At 30.2% G+C, this 22852-nt stretch overlaps 4 protein-coding genes across 4 annotated transcripts; 2 read left to right on the top strand and 2 right to left on the bottom strand.

Moving 5' to 3' along the window:
• The first annotated feature begins 713 nt into the window (after positions 1-713).
• On the top strand, positions 714-1802 carry LOC101219600 (thymocyte nuclear protein 1). The gene has a single exon (XM_004150214.3). It carries the CDS (start codon positions 773-775, stop codon positions 1382-1384), a length of 612 nt encoding a protein of 203 aa, XP_004150262.2. The 5' UTR covers positions 714-772; the 3' UTR covers positions 1385-1802.
• Positions 1803-4608: 2806 nt separating this feature from the next.
• Positions 4609-5429, top strand: LOC101219359 (hypothetical protein). Its single transcript, XM_004150213.3, has one exon. It carries the CDS (start codon positions 4708-4710, stop codon positions 4900-4902), a length of 195 nt encoding a protein of 64 aa, XP_004150261.1. The 5' UTR covers positions 4609-4707; the 3' UTR covers positions 4903-5429.
• Positions 5430-9323: 3894 nt separating this feature from the next.
• On the bottom strand, positions 9324-11007 carry LOC101222672 (hypothetical protein). Its single transcript, XM_004150227.3, has 4 exons — positions 10075-11007; positions 9907-9972; positions 9753-9826; positions 9324-9635 (listed from the first exon to the last, which is right to left on the bottom strand). Exons 1-4 carry the CDS (start codon positions 10483-10485, stop codon positions 9599-9601), a joined length of 588 nt encoding a protein of 195 aa, XP_004150275.1. The 5' UTR covers positions 10486-11007; the 3' UTR covers positions 9324-9598.
• Positions 11008-19969: 8962 nt separating this feature from the next.
• Positions 19970-22818, bottom strand: LOC101219121 (cyclin-D4-1). Its single transcript, XM_004150212.3, has 5 exons — positions 22444-22818; positions 22258-22344; positions 21812-22142; positions 21581-21699; positions 19970-20926 (listed from the first exon to the last, which is right to left on the bottom strand). The coding sequence occupies exons 1-5, from the start codon at positions 22669-22671 to the stop codon at positions 20699-20701; spliced, it is 993 nt and encodes a 330-aa protein (XP_004150260.1). The 5' UTR covers positions 22672-22818; the 3' UTR covers positions 19970-20698.
• Between the last annotated feature and the right edge of the window lie 34 nt (positions 22819-22852).

Below are 22852 nucleotides of genomic sequence, written 5' to 3' on the forward strand. Positions count from 1 at the left end.
TATACATGAATGGATTGGATCAAATCGTCTACAACATTTGTAACATTTTTAACGCAAAATATAATGTAGTTGATAAGAATGCAACTATGAATCTCGAGTGGGACATCTCAAAGTGATAGTAAAGGTTGATTAATTTAAGTAAAGAGTTTAGCGAATTAATCTCGAATCATTAGAGCTCATAATTGTAGGTACCCACTATTAGCTCAAAACAACAGTCAAGAATCAACCATCAACAACTTATTTTGAAATAAACCTATGTTTTTCATTTTATACGCAATATATATTTCAAATGTATCTATAAAGTACATCAAATATAAAATCGAGCGTATACAATATCAAACAGTAAATAGTTGAAGTAAACATGAATATATCAACGATGTATCCAACATCAAATCAATCAACATTTCAAGTGTATCACCATATATCTTGAATTCATCCACAAACTATTTGATATCAATAAACAATAACATATTAAATTTTGAGTATATCAACAAGCTAAGCCTAATGGGACATCAGTCAATCAACATATTATGATATGAGCACATAGCAAATATATTAAAAACTTTAGTACATCACTACATGACATCAATCAATCAATGACGAGATGTATAATAACATTTTTAAAAGATGGTAAATATAAAAAAAAATTAACAAATTTTACCATCGTTATACATGCCAATACTTTAAATCTATTTGTCCTTTTAAGGGTTGCTATCTAACTAATAGCAAAGGAGGATACTAAAAATTTTGAGTATTGTGTGTATATAAATAAATGAGGAGGGCCATGTATTTGGGCGGCAATATAACCACGATTTTCCCGCTGGAAATTCTACCGTCGTTACCGTCTCTTCTTCCTCTCCCACTTAACCATCACAAGCAGATCAGCGCAGTAATTCGTTCCGAGAAAACAATGGCCAACGCTGTCGCCGGAGACAAAAGGCAGTATTGGCTTCTGAAGACGGAGCCGGCAGAGTGGTCGTGGGCGGACCAAGCGGCCAACGACGGACGAACAACGTGGGACGGCGTTAAGAACAAGCAAGCTCAGAAGCATCTTAAGTCCATGAAACTCGGCGACCGCTGTTTCTTCTACCACTCCGGGGCCAAGGCCCGCCGTGTCGTGGGCGTGGTCGCGGTCGCAAGGGAATGGTACTCGTCAGTGGACGATGAAGTCGTCGTGGACGTGGAGGCGGTTGGAGAGATGAGGGAACCGGTGGATTTGAAAGAGATGAAGAAGAGGATGGAAGGGATGAAGAATTTCGCTCTGTTTAGGCAACCAAGGCTGTCGGTCGTGCCGGTTACGAAGGAGATTTGGGATAAAATCTGCGAATTGGGAGGCGGGTTTGAAGGAGATGGAACTGAGGGCGGGGATGGGAGTGAGGAATAGAGATTGTATTTGAATGCGCTCAAGGTGTTTGTGAATATGCTCAGGAGAGTTTTAAGGGAAGTGAATGCATAAACCATATCTGTTTTGGAAATGTGGGAAGAAGAGGATCTACAAAGAACAAAGGGAAACGCTCAGTCAGGTATGTATATATATATATATACATATTGTTTTTGTTGTGTGTTTTAATGGTGGCTTATGAATTCTTGGGGAATCAAATTTTGGCTATGTAGTTTCTTTAGTTCTTCAACAATGGCTGAACTAGAGTTTTACATTTACTTCCCTTTCTTTTGTATTTATATATATTCTCTAACCGAACACAACTCAACTAGCCTACCATGTATTAGCAATCAGTTTCAGGTGCAAATTCTCCTTGTTTTTTGAAATTTGAAGCTTATCTATTGTCATAAGATCTTGTTTAGTTTGGTGTTGCATCATTACCAATAACATTAGGAACAAATGCACAAAACTAAAGTACACACACAACACAAAGATTGGTTACCTACATTTTGGAGTCTGTGTGTTCGAGAAAAGATAATTTAACTATTACACTGTTCCACAACATGGTACTTATTCGTAAAGAAATTGAAAATAGTTCACACACTATTTGCTTAATTTCTTGCCAAATCATTTTTCGAACATTTTGGGTGCTAAGTTAGTCCACCACCACCTCTAAAGTTCACTAGTCACGATCCTTAGCTATCAGGAAAAAAAACTAGAGAGGTGTAGGACCAAAATAAATAATAAAAAAATTTGTTTGAAGTTTAGTTTAAATTTAGTTTGGACCCAAAATAAAATCTAAATTCTTGGGTTTCACTCAACACACTTCAAACAAAAAATTTGCAAAAAACTGATTTAAAAAATTAGACTTTCTTTTATACTTATTTCAATACGGTAACTATTTAAATTATTGTTTGCTCCCATATTAATGTATATGTATGTACAATTTGCCCTCATACCACATGTGAAATTGCAATTCTATCTATCTCCCATGTCTTTCCATTTTCTTTTTGTTTTTTTCTTACTTCAAAGTTCAAAGTCGAATAGTCATAGGGAGCTTAGATCAATCGTAATTGATATGACTTTTCATCTTAACATTAAGAGGATAAGTTTGATTTAATTTCTTGATTGATAATATATTATTTAATCAAATTAAATTATGTTTTAAGTTTACAAATTTCGGAATGATAATTTTAAAATACTAAAAAAAGATTGATGACAAAAGTGAAAATTTCAAATATTGAGGACAAAAAGTGAAAAGAAGTTAAGATCTATTTTTTAAAAGGAACTTTTCATTTAGTCCTTCCTCTTTTTATAATTTTAAAATTTACTTGTCAATTAGTTAAGTCATTCCGTACAAACTATATTTCAAAAAGTGGTTGCATCACTAAAACTAATCTTACATTAACATATCAAATTAAACCAAGCTTATTGGTTTTTAACTATTGTGAACCAAAAAACCTAAAGTTTCCTTGGTTTCAATTTAAAAACAAAACGAATCGGTCTTGATTCCATTTGATTTTGTTCAATTTTTTAAACCCCTTTTTTTCTTGTGATGGTTTGAGAAGCAAAAGAGAATGGGAGAGAAATGAAGAGTGTGGTGCCATAGTCAACATATGAACAACCCATGGTGTTAGAAGGAGAGAGATAAAGACAAACTTAAGGCCTTGAGGGAGTGGTTGTGATCATATTTTAAAATTAAAACAAATTTGATGTTATTTATTGACTTAATCATACTCAAATGGTCAAATAATGATATAATTCTACAAGCCATATAATTTCTTTTTCAACTTCTATAATTTAGAATATTAAAACAGACCATGGAAAATTTCACCAATACAAAATAATAGATCCAAAGAACTTAAATAGTTGGTTGATGAATACAAATTTAATATAATATTATACCATATATTATATATATATGGAAAAAAAATAATTATCTTAATCTCATGAAATTATTATAAGTTTACCAAATTGTCATGAATGTGTAAGTCTTAAGAATGACATGATATAAGATGTCACTAAAATAGGAAGATACTTTATTACGCCATCTCCTCATTTATCTTTCAATCTTTTCTTTAAATGGGAATGTCTTTTTCATTTCACATTATAAATTCAACTCATATATATATATTAAAGGTTGTGTTTTTTTTAATCTTTTGAATTTGTCTCCATTTATACAACTTTTTTTCAAGAGATATTGTATACAATTAAGAGTGGAAGAATTTGAATATAAGATTTCTTGTTATTGGGTACATATATTTGGCGATTGAGTTGAGCTTCTATTAGTAATTTATACGTGTGTGTTTTTTTTTTTTTTTGAAAAAGTGGTTAGAGTAAATTAAAATGTCTATTTTAACTTTTCTTTTAAAAATAATTAAAAAAAACCAATTTTAAATTAAATTAGCAAAAACACTAATTCAAAATAAACTTAGAAATAAAAATAAAATTTTGGGAGAAACAACCACGGCCAAAACCCGAGAATCAAACCTAATTGATCCAAAGATTGATTTGATTTTTTTAAAAAAAAATTGATTGATTTTCTTTTGGTTAGTTCGAAAACCGTCAAAATCGAATCAACTATCAGCCCTTGTTAATACAAATATGTATGTATTCTTTGTTAAACATAATACTCACCCTATTATTTAATGTGGTTAGTTTAATTAATGATGTGTTAGTGAATTCTCATAAATGTATCTTTTTCATTAACAATAAAGGTGGTGTCAATTACACATGTGATTTTGAATGTTTCCTTCTCTCCCATGTGAAGCGTTGGATTTTGGAAGGAACAATTGTCTTCCCTCCTTGAAGCTTCTTAACCTACTCATCTAATTTGGGAAATTGTCTATAAACGTAATCATTTTCAGGTGCTAAGTATAGTTATCTAATTTTCTTTAAATAAAATCTTTATAAGTTGCATAATTCTTATACTTAAAAAAAGATATATTTTTAATTAATGAGAAATTTATGATTAGGAAGTAGTTTGTTAATTGTGAAGGCTATATGTAATGTATTAGTAATTGAGTTATGGTTAATTAGAATATTGATAAGGATTAAGGCGTTGATCTTACAAATACACAATTGGGTCCGAAATTCAAAGTCTCCATCTCCGATATATTAGGAAAGGAGTGGCAGAGTTGTAATATTGTGGTTAAAATGAGGGTGGTTTTAAATTATGAAAATTCATAAAATAGGGACACACTTAATGCGTGCTTTTGTGTTTGTTTCTTCTTCTTCTATAAATGGAACCCCCTAACACCCTCTTCGCTGCTACTCAATAAAATCATAAACAACGCCCAATCTCTCTTCTCTATCTTTACCCTTCAATGGCCAATCAGCTCGGCAATTTAGTGGAATCCATTAAATCCAAGGTCAAAGCATTGAAGAAATCCAAGAAGCCATATATCAAGATGGACAAAAGCTCCAGCGTTAAAGTTGAGATCCGTAGCCGAAAAGCTCGTTTCTTGATCGATAAAACCATGAAAGTCGCCGATCGTCCTGGCAAACGTACAATTTCTTAGCCCAAACTCTCTCTCTCTCTCTCTCACTCACTCACTCACTCAGGTCTTTTCTCTCTCTCTCTCTAATCTCATCTTCGCCTTCTCAAATCAATTGCGTCCAATCTTAGTTTTCCTTTCTTTTTTGTACCTTCCGATTCTGTGTGATACTCAGATCAGATCGGTTTAAATATTATTTTGGTCTACTCTTAGCTTTGATTCACTCTGTAATTTCAAACAGTTCATTTTGGTTATTGTAATTACTACTCCTTCCAAAATTATAAAAACCAAAATGAATATTCTGAAATAATATAGGAACAAAAAAAGAAAAGTGGTGTTTAAACCATCTAGATATGGAACCGTTTCGGAAACTTGTAATTAGTTATTATGAATCACACAGTATGAACTATTACCAATTTGTCTTTGTGTTCTATCTTGGAATCCGCTTACTTTCATTGCCTGATGGATTGATTTGAAATGAAGTGATGAGATGTGTTTTGGGGAAGGAAATTTGAATGAAATGAAGTGTGAGGAGTTTGTGATTGGTGAAATGAATTGCAATTAAGGAAGGACGAACGGCATGGACGGCGGGCCGCCCAATTACTACGCCACTCTCCATTCCTTCATAATTCATATTAAAGTATTCTCAAACTCAAACACACACATTATTTTATTACGCATTCTTTCATCTCCAAAGTCAATTAATTATTGAGCTCTAAAGTATGTGATTTTGTTCCTCTTTTTTCATATTCAACTTTAAATTAAATTGAATGATGCTTCTATCATGTGCTTAATCGACATCATACTATTCTAAAATTAATTAATTGTTGTAACATTGTCTTTGAGGTGGACCATCTTGAATCATGTGGTGGTAAAATCTAGTTCCATCATAGATTTAAACTTCAAACATTTTCACTACTTAATCCGTGTTTATACGTAACATATGATTAAATTATAAATTTACAAAATCTATAATGCATTCCTTAGTTAAATTTCTAATGTTTTTTTTAATTTAGATTGTACATAGATTAAGGGAATAGGAATAGTTCTAAAAAAAATGAAATTGAATTATTTTTAAAAAGTGTGGAAAAACATATTGTTGACCGGAGGCCTAAAATTTTTAGGGAATGACTAATCGTATAATTTCCCCAAATTTAATATTTGTTTCTGACTTTCTATATATTTCTTATTCTTAACCTTTACTTAAATAGAATAAAATTGAAAATAGAATTTCAATTAATAATTTACAATTTAATCAAAAACAGCACCCATCCAAATCAAACCTCAAAATCAATGCTTTATTTTAGAACATTACAAAATAAATATCAATATAGAAAAAATAGTTACAATAATAATCATTAGATTCGAAATAATCAATTATATAGTAACATTTTTAAAAAAAAATTACAAATATAACAAAATTTGTCAAATTCTACCAATCATAGGAGTCTAGTAATGATAGATCGTGTTGCAAATATTAGTCTGACATTGATAGATCATAAGAGTCTATCAACAATAGAAGTTTATTAATAGAATATTTTTCTATATTTGCAACTTTTTAAAAATATTGTTATATACTTAATTATTATTTCTAGAATGGATATAAATTATAGTTATGCGGAAAAAAAAACTCCCAAATTGCATTTTTCTAAGTTTTTTTTCTAGAACATTAGAATTAATAAATACTAAAAACATGAATCCTAATTCTTAAATTATGGGATTTATATTATATATAATTAAAGATTTTAAGAATAATTGACAAAAAAAAAAGAACAAAAACAAATTATTTCCACTTTATAAAATAATCAAATGTAATGAATTATCTTGAATGGAAGGGTTTTTTTTTTTTTTTTTATCTCTCTATTTCAAAAAAAAAAACTCTATGTGTGTATATATTAGTGATTTTTTTATATAGAGTGGAAATGATTTATCGTTGTTTTTTCTCTATCTTTTAAAAAACTCTATATATATGTTTAAAAACTGAGATAATATTCATACTCGTAGTTAGCTCAATAATAAAATCGTGTTTCATCTCTAATTTTTAAATTTATGGTTGTGTATATATGTATGTATGTTTGAATAGAAACTAAGGTGATTTAAAGTCATAAGCAAGAGTCTGAGAATTTTGGTTAGTATGACCTTTCCCACAAAAGGCAATTGAACATATCATTTAGTTCAGATTGCGACCGTTGAAAGATAAAGTTTGATTGATCATATTTTATTTAATTTTATGGTCCCAACATTATTTTTTATATATTCCAAACTTATTTATTTGTTCTTTTAGAAAATAAAACAAATACAATTTTATTAGTTTAGCCTTTGACTTCAAGTCTGCGTCCCTATTACATTAGATGAACTTAAAACAAACCTAAATTTATATTAATTTTTTCAAAATTCCAATGCATTGCAAATTTCAATTTGGTTTCTTAGTTTAAAGTTAACCTTCATTTTCCACTCAAAATTCACTTTTCTTCTTAATATAAGTATCAAGGACTATTGATTAATTTAAAAGATTTATAATTAAAACTAACTGAGAATTATTGAGGTTAATACTAAGGTGAGTGTTTAATGGAAAATCAAGGTTAAAAGTGTAAATGCTTTTTAAAATTTAGGGACCAAATGAAAACAAACTAAAATTCGAAAGTTTAAATTATAACCTTTTGAAATATAAATCGAAATCAAATCCAAAACTTAAAAGATTAAATACGTATAATTTTAAAATATAAGAATAAAAAAATTATGTATCTAATTAATATGGAATTGAAGGATTAAGAACTTATTAAAGATCTTTCAAAGTTTGGGAATAAAGGAATCTAAAAGATAAATATAGAAAGTTTTGAGAAATTTTTTTTAGAAAATTAAGAGTTGACGAAGATGAGATGGGCCTGACTTGAAGAGTCCACCACAGGATTGGGTCTAAATGAAACCATAACCCATTGGGCCTCTTAGGAATTAAAGATGAAAATGAAGTTGTAGTAAAATCCAAACTAAAAGTCAAATCTTTTCCCCAAAAAGAAAACATGTGAAATGAAGAAAGAGAGAAGATGAAGACGAAGACGAAGAAATGATGAGAAAGGCATAGAGTGATGATAGGCTTTGTAAAGAGAAATGGGAACATTTGAAATGAAAAGAAACAATAAACTCCCAATAGGTTTACAAAGGGAATTGAAGAGTTTTGTTTTGGTTGTGGTTGGGAAGGCAGAGCCTGATCTTCCCATACTCTCTTTAATAAATCACTTCCCATTTTATCCAACATTTTCATGCATTTCTTTTTTCTCTTTCTCTTTCTACATGGAAGAACTGAATGTGAAATAAAATAAATATAAGAAAAAAGACATGTGGGCAGCATTAGAATTTTGACATCCTAAATTCCCAAATTGCTTAATTGTTTATTGTTTTTGGCAGTCTTTTTATAGAAGAAATCAGACCATTTTTCTGTCTAATTAAACAAATCAAGAACATGAATTCAATATATTTATTTATTTCTGGATGACATGATAGAAAAAAAAAAAGCAAATGATGGCAGACAGTTTTGGGTGAAGCAAAAATTTCTTTTAATTAAGGAAATCAATGAAACTGGAAGAAAATAATTGAATATGAGACTCATTCATTAACAAAATGGATGTTCATAAGAAGATCTCAACAACAACACACACTCTCCCTCTCTCTCTCTCTTCATATATTTTCTTTTTTACCAAAATGCCCATTACCCATTTCGGCCTAAATATAATTGAAATTATAAATTTTGTCACATTTACTTTTAAGTCAAACAATAATAGTAACGATAACAACGAAAATGTCAAAATTCATAATTCTTTTAGGATGTATATCTTGGAGTAAGCTAGTCATTTTAGTATGCACATGGGGTGAATTTGAAGTTGGTTTTGTTTTGTCGTTTGAATACCAAAATTTGATGTATTGAGTTTTGTTGTGGATTTGATCAAATCCCACCTAATCAAATCTTAAAACTTTTAGGCAGTTTTTGGTTCTTGTCATTTTGTGGAAAAGGAAAAATAAAAAAGGGAAATAGAGTGAGGACCAATCACTAAAATAATGAACATTGAAAGAAAAAGTAAAAAATGGGTTATTGTATTATTCATTCTCTCATAGAAGTAGAAGTGACTCATAAATCTGCTTTGCTGTTTTCCATTTCCCATTCATTTTCAAACTACCTTTTTCTACCCATCATTTTCCATCCATTTTTTGCCATAACAATTTTTGGAAACATCCTTCCTAACCTTCTATCTCTCTCTATATTTTAAGAGATGTTTGCCTTGTAATTTAATTAAAACAAAGATTAAGCCTTGATTCAATTTTGTTAAATGAATATTTGCCTTGATTTTTTAAAAACATTAGTAGAAGGTAGAGAGAATAACACACAATACCAAAGGTTAGAATTTATCCAATGGAACCAAATCTTTCCTATGCTGAAAAAAAAAAAAAACTTGAGCAAATAATGAAACACTGTTGATTGATTAAGAAATTGAATTTCCAAAAGAATAAATTCCATTTCCAACTTTTTTGGTCTGAGGTTGGTTCCCATTGCATTGACAGTTACAAAAAGAAAAAAGAAACAAAAACCCATCTCTTCAAGATCCATTTCCCACTACATTTGACAAACTTTTCACAATATTTCAGAGCAGCAGCAAAACTACATTGATTAGCAGCTTCAGAAGAAAAGTGATGAACAAAATAAAGACACCCATCTCATCTCTTCTCATCATCTCATCCCTATTCCTCGTTTCTCTTCAAACCATCTGTCAAAGAAGCAAAATCAAACCCAATCAGTTTAAAGATTCTCAGAGAACACTTAGAATCAACCATCATGAATTGGGGTTTTTATAAGTGCCAAAAAACACAAGCAATAACTTAACTGGTTCTTTTGCAACCTATTTCCTGATAGAGAAGATTGAAGGAACCCAAAATGCTCTGTAAATGCTGATCTTTCCTGTATCAACAAGCAACAAACAATGTCTATTAATATGCAATGCATTGGAGAGAAAAGAACAGACTAACAGACTCAAGTACCTCAAAATGATTGGTTTGAGATAACCCCAAGAAGCTTTCCATTGAAGCTTGATTGGTGAAATTATTCTGAAGATTTGAAAGAAGCTAACTTTAATGAGTACCTAATTGGTCAAAACACAATAATAATCATTGTAGAAGAAAGCTAAAAAGTGGTCTAAAAGAACTTACAGCAGTGAAGTTGAGAGCAGGAGAACTAGCAGTGTCATCTAGGAAAGAAGAAGGTTCCTTCTGACATTGATATTCTTTAATTCTCTGCTTCTTCCCCTTTCTCTTCCCCAATGTAGCTGATTTAGATACATCAGAAAAATGGGCATCGTCTTCATGGGAACAAGCTTCATCTTCAATGAAATGTGGAGGCCCAGAAGATGCATCAGAAACCATAGAAAGATCCTCAACAACCTCCTCCTCCTCTTCGTCTTCTTCTTCAGTACCTTTAGGTTTCCAATATCCCTCAGTACAAAAACCACCCTCTTGGGCAACAATGTGATGAGAGGCACCATTTGAAAGAAAAGATTGCTCCAAATACAGAGTCCAACCAGACTCGCACCCACTGCTACACTCAGAGCCCAACAAATCCATATTCCACCAAAAAAAAAAAAAAAAAAAAAAGAAGTTTGCAACAAACAGATCAGTCAGCCCTGAAATAAGATTTTGAGAAAGGGAAGGAAGGAACGAAAGTGGGTTTTGTCCTGACTTAGAGATTGTGTATGTGAGAGTAGTGAAATGAATGAATCAAAATGAAAAGTGGGAGTTGGGTGTGGTGGGTTTATACTATAATGTAAGATGATGAATGTTTGAAGTGTTAACAGAGAGAAAGTAAAAAAAATCACATGGAAGACAGCGAGGCATTAAATCAAAAACGTCGTTGTTGTTATTGTTGTTGTTGATGTTGTTCTACAGTACAATCAAGACACTTGGTGTCTGAATTCGTAGTGTTGGTGAAGTAATGTAATGAAATGAAGTAATGTAATGAAATGAAGTTGGGTTTAGGGTTAAAATTAAAAAGAAAGAAGATATCTGGAAACGTGCAGTACTGTCCTGAAAATTCCATGGGAGAAAGGGATTCTTTTGGTTTTTGTGTTCAGAATTAGAATGGATTTTGGGTTTTTCGGTTCCATACACAAAATCAAATCTCCTTCCCCTCTCACTACTTTACCTAATTAATTTTACTTTTTTTTTTTTTACAACATGAGGATGAGGATCCCATCTTTGGTTTTCATTTTGATTTTGAGGTTTTTTGTACAATTTTTTCTCAAATATCTTTGCTACATTATTATTGTATCATTTGGGTGATCTCTTTATTTTAGAATTTATACAATTTTACTCGATTTTTATACATCATTTTAGTCTCGTTGAATTTGTTTAAGCAATGACGACCGTCTCATGCACTATAACATATTTTTCAAATTTATATAGAAAATAAAAACAAGATTAAAAGAAAAACAACAACAAATTGAGTAATAACCTCAAAATTTATAGATTAAAATGATACTTTAATATATTTTGTTTTGGCAAGTAACTTACCATTTGTAACAATGTGAGTGGGACTACTCTATTATCAAAATATACTATGAAGGTTTAAGCATTTGTTAAGTTTATTAGGGAATCAAATTTGTTTTACAACTATAAAGATTAAAGGTTGGGATTGAGCATGAGTGAAGTGAGTTATAATAGTTCATTCCTTGTTTGGGGCAAAATTTAGTTTTAGTTGAAGATTAATATTTAAAATAACCCACACATAGTCATTACTATCCTTCAACTCTAATTTTCATCTCAAACACAGACTATAATACTCCACACTTCAAACAAGACTTATAACAACCACATGCTATTATAATCCTTAGGTTATAATAACACACAACGTGCTCCAAACGTCCTCTAAGTAGTTGCGTAATATTAATAAAATTTTAACACTCAGACTAAATTGTTACAAGTTTAAAAAAATAAAGACCACATTTTGTTACAAACAACATGTTTAAGAAGTGTCTTAAAATATTTTTTACTATATATAGTTTGTAATAATTGATTTCAATATTAACCGAGTCTCATTTTGTTATAGATTGTTTATATGCTTAATTTTAGAAATTTAAAACAAAAAAACTAAACGTCAAATTGTTACGGAATTGACATCTAAATTAAACTATTTTGAATTGAGAAAAAACAAGTATATGGTGACTGTTGTTTAAAGTTTGATGTATTATGGAAGTATGAATACTACTGCTCTACTACTAGCTCCCAACTCCAACATCATTTAAAGAAAAAGGTTCCTTTAATTATTGTACTCAATTTGTCAGTATATCACTAACTATTTCAAAGATGAATTGCTTCAAATTCAAATTAATTACTGTTTGATTTCAATGAACTAAGAGATCAAAAAGTAATCCTTGTCAACTAAAATGTCCAAAATTCATTTAAGGAGGACGGTGCATCAACAAACAAGTGGAAATGCATAAACGAAGAAAATGAAGTTCATATAAATATCAACGAATTTGAGTGGAGGAGGATGTCACGACCCTATATGCTTAGCACTCGTCAATTTCTTAATTAAAATTGTACCAATTACAAATGAAGAAATCTAAAACTTTTTAAGGTTGAAATACAACCTCAAATGCAAAGTGAACAAATAATTAGAGAATCTAACAATCCTAACATATAGTCTCACAAGAACTATAGTCTTATTCATCTAAAACAAAACCTCCACATATATATATCAAAAGGTTGCCTCACCATTTTTTAGTGTGTTGTTGATACACATTAAGGAGATAATTAGATTCTGTGGGTAAGAGAAAAACAAATAAAGAAAAGATTGTGTAGGAAGAGAGAGGATGGAGAATGTAATTAGGGAAGGAAAGAGAGGGATTTGATCGAACAAAAAACGTGATGTCTATATGTTTTGATTTCTTCTATATTTTCAATTAAGATCAATTTTTACGTTTTAACCAATATTTTGAATTCTTTGTCAAATTCTATAAATAAAAACAAACTTTTCAAAAATATTGTTTTGAGTTTTCAAAGTTTGGTTAAAACATCAGTAAAAAAAAATGGTTTAGAAAGCATAAAAAGAATTGTAAATGGAAATAAACTTACATATGTAAACTTAATTTTCAAAATTAAAAAAGAATGTTTATTCTATTAAACATTTATCTATTGGTTTTTAAAATTTTATTTTCGACATTTTAATAGTATTTTTAAAATCAAACACCAGCTAGTTTTGAAAAAAAGAAGTATTAAAAAATATTTTTCAAGAATAATAAAAAAAAACTTGATTTTCTAAAAAAAAGTATGAATAGTTTATGAGTTTTTATCATTTTAGTTTAAAAAATAAAAACCTATAAGTAAAAAATAAACACAATTAAATATAAAACTTAAATAGTTATGAAAGGAGATGGATTTTGGAAATGAGGTGTTGTTTGGTTCACATGCACTCACATTCTCAAAATCTCAACACTAATCTCTCTTACTTACTTAACCCTTTTCAAGAAATACGCTCACATCTCCCGTTTTGCCTCTAACCACTCACACATGTCTCCACGTGTCCCTTTTTTCTATTTCTGAATTCCCCAAATATTCACACACATGCTCCCACGTGCACACGATTTTCAACTCCCTCTCTTTTTATTTTTTTTCTTCCCCAAAATTATATCTCTTTTTATATTTTTTTTTCTTTTCTTAAATTCAAATTAAATAATAATAATAATAATAAACACTTGTGAAACATGGTCCTAATTCCAACGTTTTTTTTTCCATCCCATTTTAGAGAAGAACAAGTGTAATTTCTATATTTGTCTATGCTTTACACCTATTCTTTTTGTCATATCTATATATATCTTCTTTTTTTCAATTTTTTTTTTTGACATACATATGATTCAATTATTATTATTCAATATTGATATTAACGTCATCTTGACCGTTCAAATATTGTATATTTCAATTCTTTATAAATAATTGAGATCTATCCATCTATGTATATATCGAAAAGTGTAAGTTTGAAAAAAAAAAAAAAAAAAAGAAGAAAGGATAAAGGGACCAACACATGTGAAAGTACATAGTATAGTTGCTTGATAAATTTGAAGTCTTGTAAACAAGAATAACATGCTTAGTTTAATGTAACCATGTTCTTCAACTTGTAGAAGCTATTTGGATGATGATAGTGAAGTCATCTTGTCTTCATTCACTGTATATATAAATGCCTCTCAAAACAATTCTCTAAAATAGTCTAAAATTTTATATTAAATAGATTCATTTATTTATTGTTGGTTGCTAATTACTTAATTTATTAATCGTATTGGTATTATTGTTAATTATATAAGAACTTTTTTTAAAAAAGAGAGAGAGAGAAAATGTGTTTTTTTAGATTGCGAAGAGAGAACTTAAAATATATTGCATGTGATGGTCAAAAAGTGGGGAACTAGTCTCACCAAACTTATCCATATATAGACCAAATCCTTAGAATAGTAATGTGAAAAACAAAGCCATTTTTAAAGGCTATATGTTTAATTTAGCATTAAAACAATTCTATATAGATGAGGGTTTAGTCCTTAGATTAAGACCATGTTGCTATTAATAAATAAATAATGAGGAGGGGCTTAAATATAAACTTGGCATATATATATATATATATATATATATATATATAGGTATAGCTAGATTCCATGTGCAATATATATATAATTCTTTTGTTTTTTTTCTCTCTTGGATCCCTCATTATTGTAGAGCCATGAAGAAGCTGAGGTTGAATTAAAAGCTTTCATCCAAAAATATATACACACACCTTTGATTTAAATCTTGTAGGGTCATATAATTGATCTGATTTTAATTCTTTTGACTCTCATATGTCCTTTGATATTAATGTATTCAAAGGGATAAATTTAACTGAAGCTCATTTTCTTTTATTTTTTCTAAATCAATGTCAAGTTATATTGTTTGACTAAATAAAACTAAACCAAAATCATTAAATTTCAAAAGTTAAATTAAATAATATATGTGGCTATGTCAAATTATAATAATTGGTACGTAAAAGTTACATTATATATAATTGTTAGAGATATACAACCTAAATTATATTATGAATACAAATAAGTTTAAAATGTGAACATATTATTTAAAAATGAGTGAGTATAGAGTTGGGGTGAGGAGAAGAAGAAGAGGATATTTTATGAATGGGGAGCTAAGGTGTAAGATAATGGGAGCAGGATAGGGGTTGTGGACGCACTGTCAAAGCAATTAAAATGGTCCATCAGTAGGGACCACCACCCCAAATTTTCTCATAAAATAATCCTACTCATCTCTTTTTGTCGTTTAGTGGACTCCCTGCTATTAAACGGTACGTTTTGTACGGACTCTCCGTACACATAACCCTCTCATGCACCGACGCTTCATTTTACCAAATCACCCGCATCCGCTTTTATATGGTTCGGTTTTCTTGACTCGACCCGACCCGACTCGACCCTCTCTCTCTTTTTGACCTTACACGTGGGTTGTATGTCCTCCGTGTGAGACTACTTTATTTCTTTTTTTCTTCTTTCGGAAACTTCCTTTTTGGTCCCACGTGGACATTTATTTAAGCTTTTCAGTTTTCAAATTTGTTTTAGTTTTTTAAACTTGAACTAGAACATTTAAGCACTAATTAGCTAATTTCTTGATAAATGGGAAATTTGTTCTTATAACTCTATATCTCTTAAACAAATTTACTAACTTATGACCTATACACTTCACTTACTCATTCAAACACTCTCTAAATTTTGTTTTAATTTTGTTTTAAAGTTTAAAAATTACTCTTTTATCTAACATTTTTCGTCCAATATTTATTTTGAGTCATTAACGTTAATGTTTATTGATTAATTTAAAATATTTTTCAAGTCAAGTTCTAAAGTTAGTTTAAGGATGAAAGTTTGTCAAACTTGATTAATTATATATATTTTTTTAAAATGAACGGTAAAATAGAAGTGGTAAACCAAACACAATTTGTTTTTATTTTTTATTTTTAAGAAACGATGTTTGTTTAAAACTACAATTTAAAGTTAAAAGGAGAATTATTGAAAATGAAAAACCAGTGATGTTTCATACTCTTTTTTTTTGTCCAAAAATTAGTCTTCGAAGTGTTTGTTTTAATCGTGCACCTCTTTAGTTCAATGATTGAAGGCTGATAAGTGTGACATCATATCTTTTGCGTACTGTATGACATAGAAAAATAGCCTAAATGTTAGGATTGATGCTCGTTAGTGGTGTGCTATGATAGCACACAAAACGTTCGAAAAATGCTCATGCGATAGTCTACAAAGAAACAACTCAATTTAAAAGTGTCAAAAAATCTCGAAAATTCACATTTAACTACTAGGTGGTCTTATTTTTAATAATATCTTTTTCCATAAAAATCAACTAGTGATGCTGATCTATACTCGTTTTTTTATTATTTTTTTTTTCAAAAACTTGTCTTCAATGGGTTTAATTTTTTTGTTTTTATCTTGCACCTCTTTAGCTCAATGATTGTGGGTTGATAAGTGTGATAGTCTATCTTTTGCATATTTTATGACATAGAAAACAGCCTAAGGGTTAGGATTGGTGCTTGTTAGTATTGTACTATATTAGCACCCGACACGTTCAAAAAATGGCAATGCTATAGCTTACAAAGAAACAACCAAATTTTGAACAATATCAAAAAGTCTAAAAATTTTACACTAAACTACTAGGTGGTCATATTTTGAGTAATATTAAAATTTTATCTTACAAAAACTTATTGTTGAAAATATTTATAAAAAAATAGTAAAATTTTAGCTACTATCAATGATACACTTAAAGAATAGTGTTAGATCTGAAATTTTGCTAAACGTTGTTTTACTGTGCCATATGTAAAAATGCTTTTCAAATAAAAAAAGAACTAAACGTGTAACATTTAGGAATAAAATAAAAGTTACCTACAATCTAACAATCAAAATACTTTTACCTAATATTAATTTTTGAGTTTATCTAATATGCACATTTGTAATTTTCCATTTCACTAATTTAGAGAAACCTGGCTTGGTTAAAACATTATACATCTTATTCTAAAACTTTAATCTTTGAATTTTTATCTTTCAATAAAGTACTTTCTTTTCTATTTACTCACCAAAACAAATAAATAAAAGAAAAAAAATCTAAAATTAGGCTAAATGGAGATTTAAACCCATTTGTATTTATTAGAATGTATATCGGCCCATTGTCAATTGAATGCAAACGAGTTGGGCCATACATTATGGCTATGAACGGCCCAATTTCCAAAGTTTAGCTTTGGGCCTAGGCCTATCAAAAAATGGTTCAGTGCAATTTTCAACCCAATATCTAAATTTAATTTTGACGTATAAAAGCTAAAACCTAATTTAAACTCGTTTTGAAATTATTTAAAAACTTGAACCTATCATTTGTATTGTAATCAAGGTGATGTGAAGTTGATTGAAACAATGTATATACACAAGTAAAATGCCTTGTTTTTCTTCAATCATTCTTCTATAAAAAAGGTAAATAAATGATGATTATGAATATGTTAAAATTGATTCAAAATCAAACTACAAACTTGTGACCAAATAATTCAAAATTGAGCAGATTTAATTAGAGAAATATATGGAGTGGTGTTGGTGTAGGCTACAATTTTATTTTAGTGTAAAAAGGTATCATAAATTTCCCAATTTTTATCACACACTACACTACATGGTCTACAGCCACCCTAAGATATAAATGCACATTAATTACAAATGTGAGCATTTTGTTTGTGAAAACGACCCACCACATGTGGATCCATATTGAGAAAATATAATATGTATCGTAAATGAAATATATAAACAAATAAATTGAAAAAAAAAATTATTTCTTAAGTTTTCATTTAAAAAGATTGACTTAATTAATTAGATTGGAGAAAGTCAATTTTTTTAATTAAAAATAATTTACCAAAAGAAACCATTAATTATAATAGATTTCATTTGAAGAAAAGTTACCCAAACAATGCACCCATATATAGTTTAATATAATTTACTAATTCCATAGATTATCATAAACTTACCATTTCAAATCACATTAATAATAATAATTAGAAGATTTACCAAATGTCGTAAGCTAATAATATGTTTTCTAAATAGAAAATTTGAAAACTATTTTGGCTACTTCTTAAAGTAGAAGAGTACAAGTTATAACATAGGGTTACTATATTCATTATTAAATCTTAAATACATTCGGTTTTTTATATGAATAATAAACTAATAATTTTGTTAGATAAGTTTTTAAATAATATTTTGATTACTATTGAATCTTATTGAAATAAAAATAAGATTTTGTTTAGACTACATGCCAAAGAGAAATTGATATTGTTTACAATATCTTTGATATTTTGAGCTTGAATATTAACATATTTTCTAAATATTACAAAAAAAAAAAAAAGAAATCAATAATAATAATAAAAAAAAGAATAAACCTTCTAAGTTTATATAAACAATATGTTAGTTTTTTTTTTTTTTTTTTTAATGATTTAGCTTAAGATTAATGAAGAAAATAAAATCAAAGATTGTTTAATCTATTTAAAAATTTTCTCATCTAATTTTAAAACTTAAACCTAAATTAGTCATAAACAATGTCAAGAGTTGGTTGTATAGCTTATTCCTGTCAGTTGAAGTTAAGCTTTAACGGTCCTTGATATATTTTGTCATTTAAAAGCATGACATTAGTTTATAGTGGATCGAGTAGGAATGGAGTATAATGGTTTATTATATAAGGTGTGAAATAGTTTGAGGAAGGAAATAGATAAAAAAAAGTTGGTGTGAGGAAGGGGAAGGACACGAATTTAGGTTTATGTTGTTGTGGTTCCCTTAGAAGCCCAAAATGATGTGACAACTCTTCTTCCTTCCTATTCCTATACTCTCTCTATTACCCCATCAAATCAAATCTTTGCCTCCTCAAAACCCCTAAAACCCCTAAAACCCCTAAAACCCCTAAAACCCCTAAAACCCCTAAAACCCCTTCCCCTTACCTTTTAGCATTATTATTCACTCTCTCCTTTTCTCAAATAAACAAACAAATAACTTGGTTTCTCAACTTTACCACGTGTACCTCTCTCATTCGCCCATCCTATCTGTCTCCCACACCCACATTTCCCTTTCCTACGTGGCATATCCCACCTCACGCCTACCTCATCACTCATCACTCATCACTCATCCCCCCTTCCTTTTTCTTTATTTCTATTTACCTTTTTCTTTCCCTAACTTTACGATTATACATAATTTAGCTTTTAATTTTGATCTTTATTATCGTCTAAAATGTTGAATTTTCTGTCCTTTTCTAACAAATTGACTACATTCACATCATATTTATTATATTAATATGACTATATGTGTCTCTGAATGGGTGATTATTAATTTAATTTAAATAATTAATCAATAATGTGATTTTACTTATTATTATTTAAATGGTCGGTTAAATAAATGTTTTTTTAAAAGATAGTGTACATAAGAAACGATAATAAATTTTAAGATTTTATATGCAGCCATTAAACTTTAAAATATGAAAAATGGAAACTTGTGGTTATGTCTATGTCAATCATCTAGTATATTATATCGAACTCAATAGATTTTTTTTTGTAATAAATGAATTATTAATGGATGGAAGGAAATGGAAGTTTAGAAATTAGAATAGAGTGTAAAATTTGTTGGTTTGGAACTATGAAATAATTTTAATTTAATTTAATCATGAAAAGATGTAATATTGCATTGCAATTGCAACCACTCATTGCATTGCATTCCTTCATTTGATATGACAATTTATTGAAACTATCATAACTTTTTTCCTCAAAAATAATTTAGAGATTAATATTTCTGTCACCTTTCCACGTTATTATATTTTTCGTTTCTTTCTTCCAACTTTCATTATTAATATATATAAACAAGTCTAGAGGTTTCTATTGTATTTGATATTTAAAGTGTTTATAGAAACAAACATATTAAATAAAATATATAATTTTTTATAGGAAGAACTAGACCTAAAACCACATTTAAAAAATGATATGGAAAAGTACTTATACTATGATTTCATTAATGAGATCCGATTTCGTATTTTAAATTTAAATTTCATTGTTCCAACTTGTACATGTAAGAATATGAATGAAAATATAAAATGTAATACCAACATTACAACCAAATATAAACACAAAAAAGAAAAGAAAAGAAAGGAGAGGGAATGATATACATGGATTTACAATACACCCACCACGTGGACCAATAAAAAGAAAAAAGGGTAAAAGGGTAAAAGGGTAAAATGGTAAAAGAAAAAGTAAAAATAGGTCCCGAAGGGCCCACTAATTTCATAATAAAAATCCAATGGTTGTTCATTTTCATTCATGCATGGGGATCATAAAATCGCAGCATCGAATAATTCATAAATTATTGACTTTAAACACTTTTCCTATCATTACTTAGACCTCCCTCCCTCTTATTTCCCCATCTTACCTCCCAAAATTCGTAGATATTGTATTTTGTAATCCCTTTCTTTTTTAATAAACAAGTGAAAGAAAAAAGAAAAAAAAATAATCATCTTCTTCTTTTCTGAGATCACCCTCCTCCATGCAATCTCAACCCTTCAATTTAAATGGTCAACGACAAAGAGAATGGCGACCCAACAAAAAGAGAGCGAGAAATAAAGACCACAGATTTTTAAAAAGTAAAAAAGAAAAAATAATAACAACAATAAAATCAAATCTCTCTCCCTCTCTCTCTATCTCTCTCTATCTCTCTATCTCCCCCCCCCCTATAAGAAAATGACACGAAGTAGGTCTTATCTACTGGTGCTGTACATCGGGGGCAGAGGAGCGTATCCTCTTAGAGGGCGGCTCGTGGCTGGTGGAGCCAGGATTGTCACAGCTAGCGCAAGCAGCCGCGTCGAGAACCCCGACTGGACTCGGTGGAGCCGGTTCCTCTTCTCCTATCCTCCGCTGTTTTCGGAGCTCCGCTGTACACGTGTCAATCACGTACTCCTCCATTAGTTGTTGACAGCTTTTCACATTTTCCTATTCCCAATAAACAAATATATATATATATATATATACCAAAATTAAATCAGTAGTAAATGCTTAAACTTCATTTTGCTTTTATTTTAATTTCACCCCATCATTTTTCTTTTTTTTTTTTTTAACTTTTACACTTTATCATCTTTTAGTTTAATTCTTGTATAAGTAAAGGTTTATGGTTTGAACTCTATACGTGTATATGTATTATTATAAAAGAAGTGTGTACGTATAATTTTTGTGGCTTAACTTACATTTGTTTTGAAAATAATTTCTATTATTTTTCCAACTTGGGATTTTGTCTCTACTTGAGTATAAATTTGTTGAAATTTTATTTTAGATAGAAATGGAAAAAATGTCATGGTGTCCGATCAAAATTATTGTTTTGAAATTTTTATTAAGAGTAGTTTTGGAAATGATAATGAAAAGTGATTGAGGTAAGAGAATATAAATATTTTTGGAATAAATGAGAAGGTGAAAGGTTTGTTTTTTAGAGAGTAAATTAAAATTGGAGTTGTTTAAGTCGTTCACAAAGATCTTGAACCATAAAATTCATAAATTTAAGGTAAAGGATTTTAAATAAATCTTGTAAAAATGGATTTTTGTTTTTAAGTTTTATACATTAACCTCAAGAGATGTTGAATTGATAATACTTACGATTCTGTTCGCCGCAAGAAAATGGGAACAACCCGCCGGAGAATTCAACCGTTCACCAGCGGCACAGAGAACGGCGGCGGCAGCAATGGTGGACGGCGGAAACTCCAAGAAATCGATCACTGAAAGTCATTCCAAATCAACAAGAAAAAACAATCAAAACCAAATAAATCGAATTACAAAAACAAAGAAGACAAAAAATAAAAATGTGATAACAGAATCGATTTCAGTTACCGCGTATGGTGCTGAGAATGAGATCGGAAGAAGATGAGAATAAGCGATCAGAATCATCGCCGTCTCCACGACCGCCGTCAGCGGCAGAAGAAGACGAAGGAAGATCGGAGATGAAGTGGTGGAGAAAATCGAAAGGCGTGACGGCGCGTAATCTCCAATTGAGAATAGACATAACCCAAAGCTCCATTCTCTGAACGGTTTTTGGCTCGAATACGTACTTAGGTTCAAAGATTTGAAGGTCCAAAAGCAACGGAACCTCAGGTTCTTCCATTTTCGCCGCTAATGACAAACACGCCACCGATAGAAGCTGAAACGCCCATCCATTTCGCCGCTGCAAATTAAAAAAAAAAAAAAAAAAAACCTAAAATCATCAGCCTCCAAATTCTGAATCGATTATTGAACAATCAATGACATTAATAGTGGGGAAATCGAAAAGGTATCTCAACTGGAAGAATATTGGAGGAGAGGAAGCGATCAAAGTAATTAACAGAGAGAATCGCAGTCACCGGTTTGAAATTGTAGTGGGAGTGAACCTGCAAAACCCTAATCCATTGATAAAAAAAGAAAAAGAAAAAGAAAACAAGAAGAAGAATGACGAAGAAGGTGGATGCGAAATTTGGAGTGAGCAGTACCATCAAGATCCAGTTGATGGAGTCTTGACGGGCAGTGAGGTCGATGGAGTGGTCACGGCAGCGGCGGAGGTAGTCGAGGCGGGGCATGTGGTGGAGCTGGGATTGAAGAAGAGTGAAAATGGGGGAGTCATCGGAGAGCGGAAAGTCGGGGGCGGAGGAACAGAGGAAGTGAGAGGAGGAGGAGGAGGAGGAAGAAGCGGGGGAATGATGGTGGGGAGAGAGAGACATTGAGGAAGGAAGAGATTAGGAGGGGAGAGGCGGAGGAGACGGCATTGAAGGGTGAGAAAACGGGGAGGGAGAGAGGCGGTGGGATCGTTGGGAGTGATGGCCATCGCTGGATTTATGGGTTTGGATGAAACATACTCAATGCTTTGCACTCACACTCTCACTCTTACTCTCACTCTCTATC

The sequence above is a fragment of the Cucumis sativus genome, chromosome 4, assembly GCF_000004075.3.
Source record: "Cucumis sativus cultivar 9930 chromosome 4, Cucumber_9930_V3, whole genome shotgun sequence".
In the NCBI taxonomy this organism is placed as follows: Eukaryota; Viridiplantae; Streptophyta; class Magnoliopsida; order Cucurbitales; family Cucurbitaceae; genus Cucumis; species Cucumis sativus.

Excerpts from the sequence above, each read along its gene's own strand:
- LOC101219359 (XM_004150213.3), top strand. The coding sequence starts at position 4,708 with ATGGCCAATCAGCTCGGCAATTTAGTGGAATCCATTAAATCCAAGGTC.
- LOC101219121 (XM_004150212.3), bottom strand. The coding sequence starts at position 22,671 with ATGTCTCTCTCTCCCCACCATCATTCCCCCGCTTCTTCCTCCTCCTCC. Across the intron at positions 21,700-21,811 it reads CATTCTCAGCACCATACGCG|TGATCGATTTCTTGGAGTTT; the intron begins GTAACTGAAATC and ends AATGACTTTCAG. Across the intron at positions 20,927-21,580 it reads TTCTTGCGGCGAACAGAATC|GAAAATGTGAAAAGCTGTCA; the intron begins GTAAGTATTATC and ends TATTGGGAATAG.
- LOC101219600 (XM_004150214.3), top strand. The coding sequence starts at position 773 with ATGAGGAGGGCCATGTATTTGGGCGGCAATATAACCACGATTTTCCCG.
- LOC101222672 (XM_004150227.3), bottom strand. The coding sequence starts at position 10,485 with ATGGATTTGTTGGGCTCTGAGTGTAGCAGTGGGTGCGAGTCTGGTTGG. Across the intron at positions 9,973-10,074 it reads CTGCTCTCAACTTCACTGCT|AATAATTTCACCAATCAAGC; the intron begins GTAAGTTCTTTT and ends TCAAATCTTCAG. Across the intron at positions 9,827-9,906 it reads CTCAAACCAATCATTTTGAG|GAAAGATCAGCATTTACAGA; the intron begins GTACTTGAGTCT and ends TTGTTGATACAG.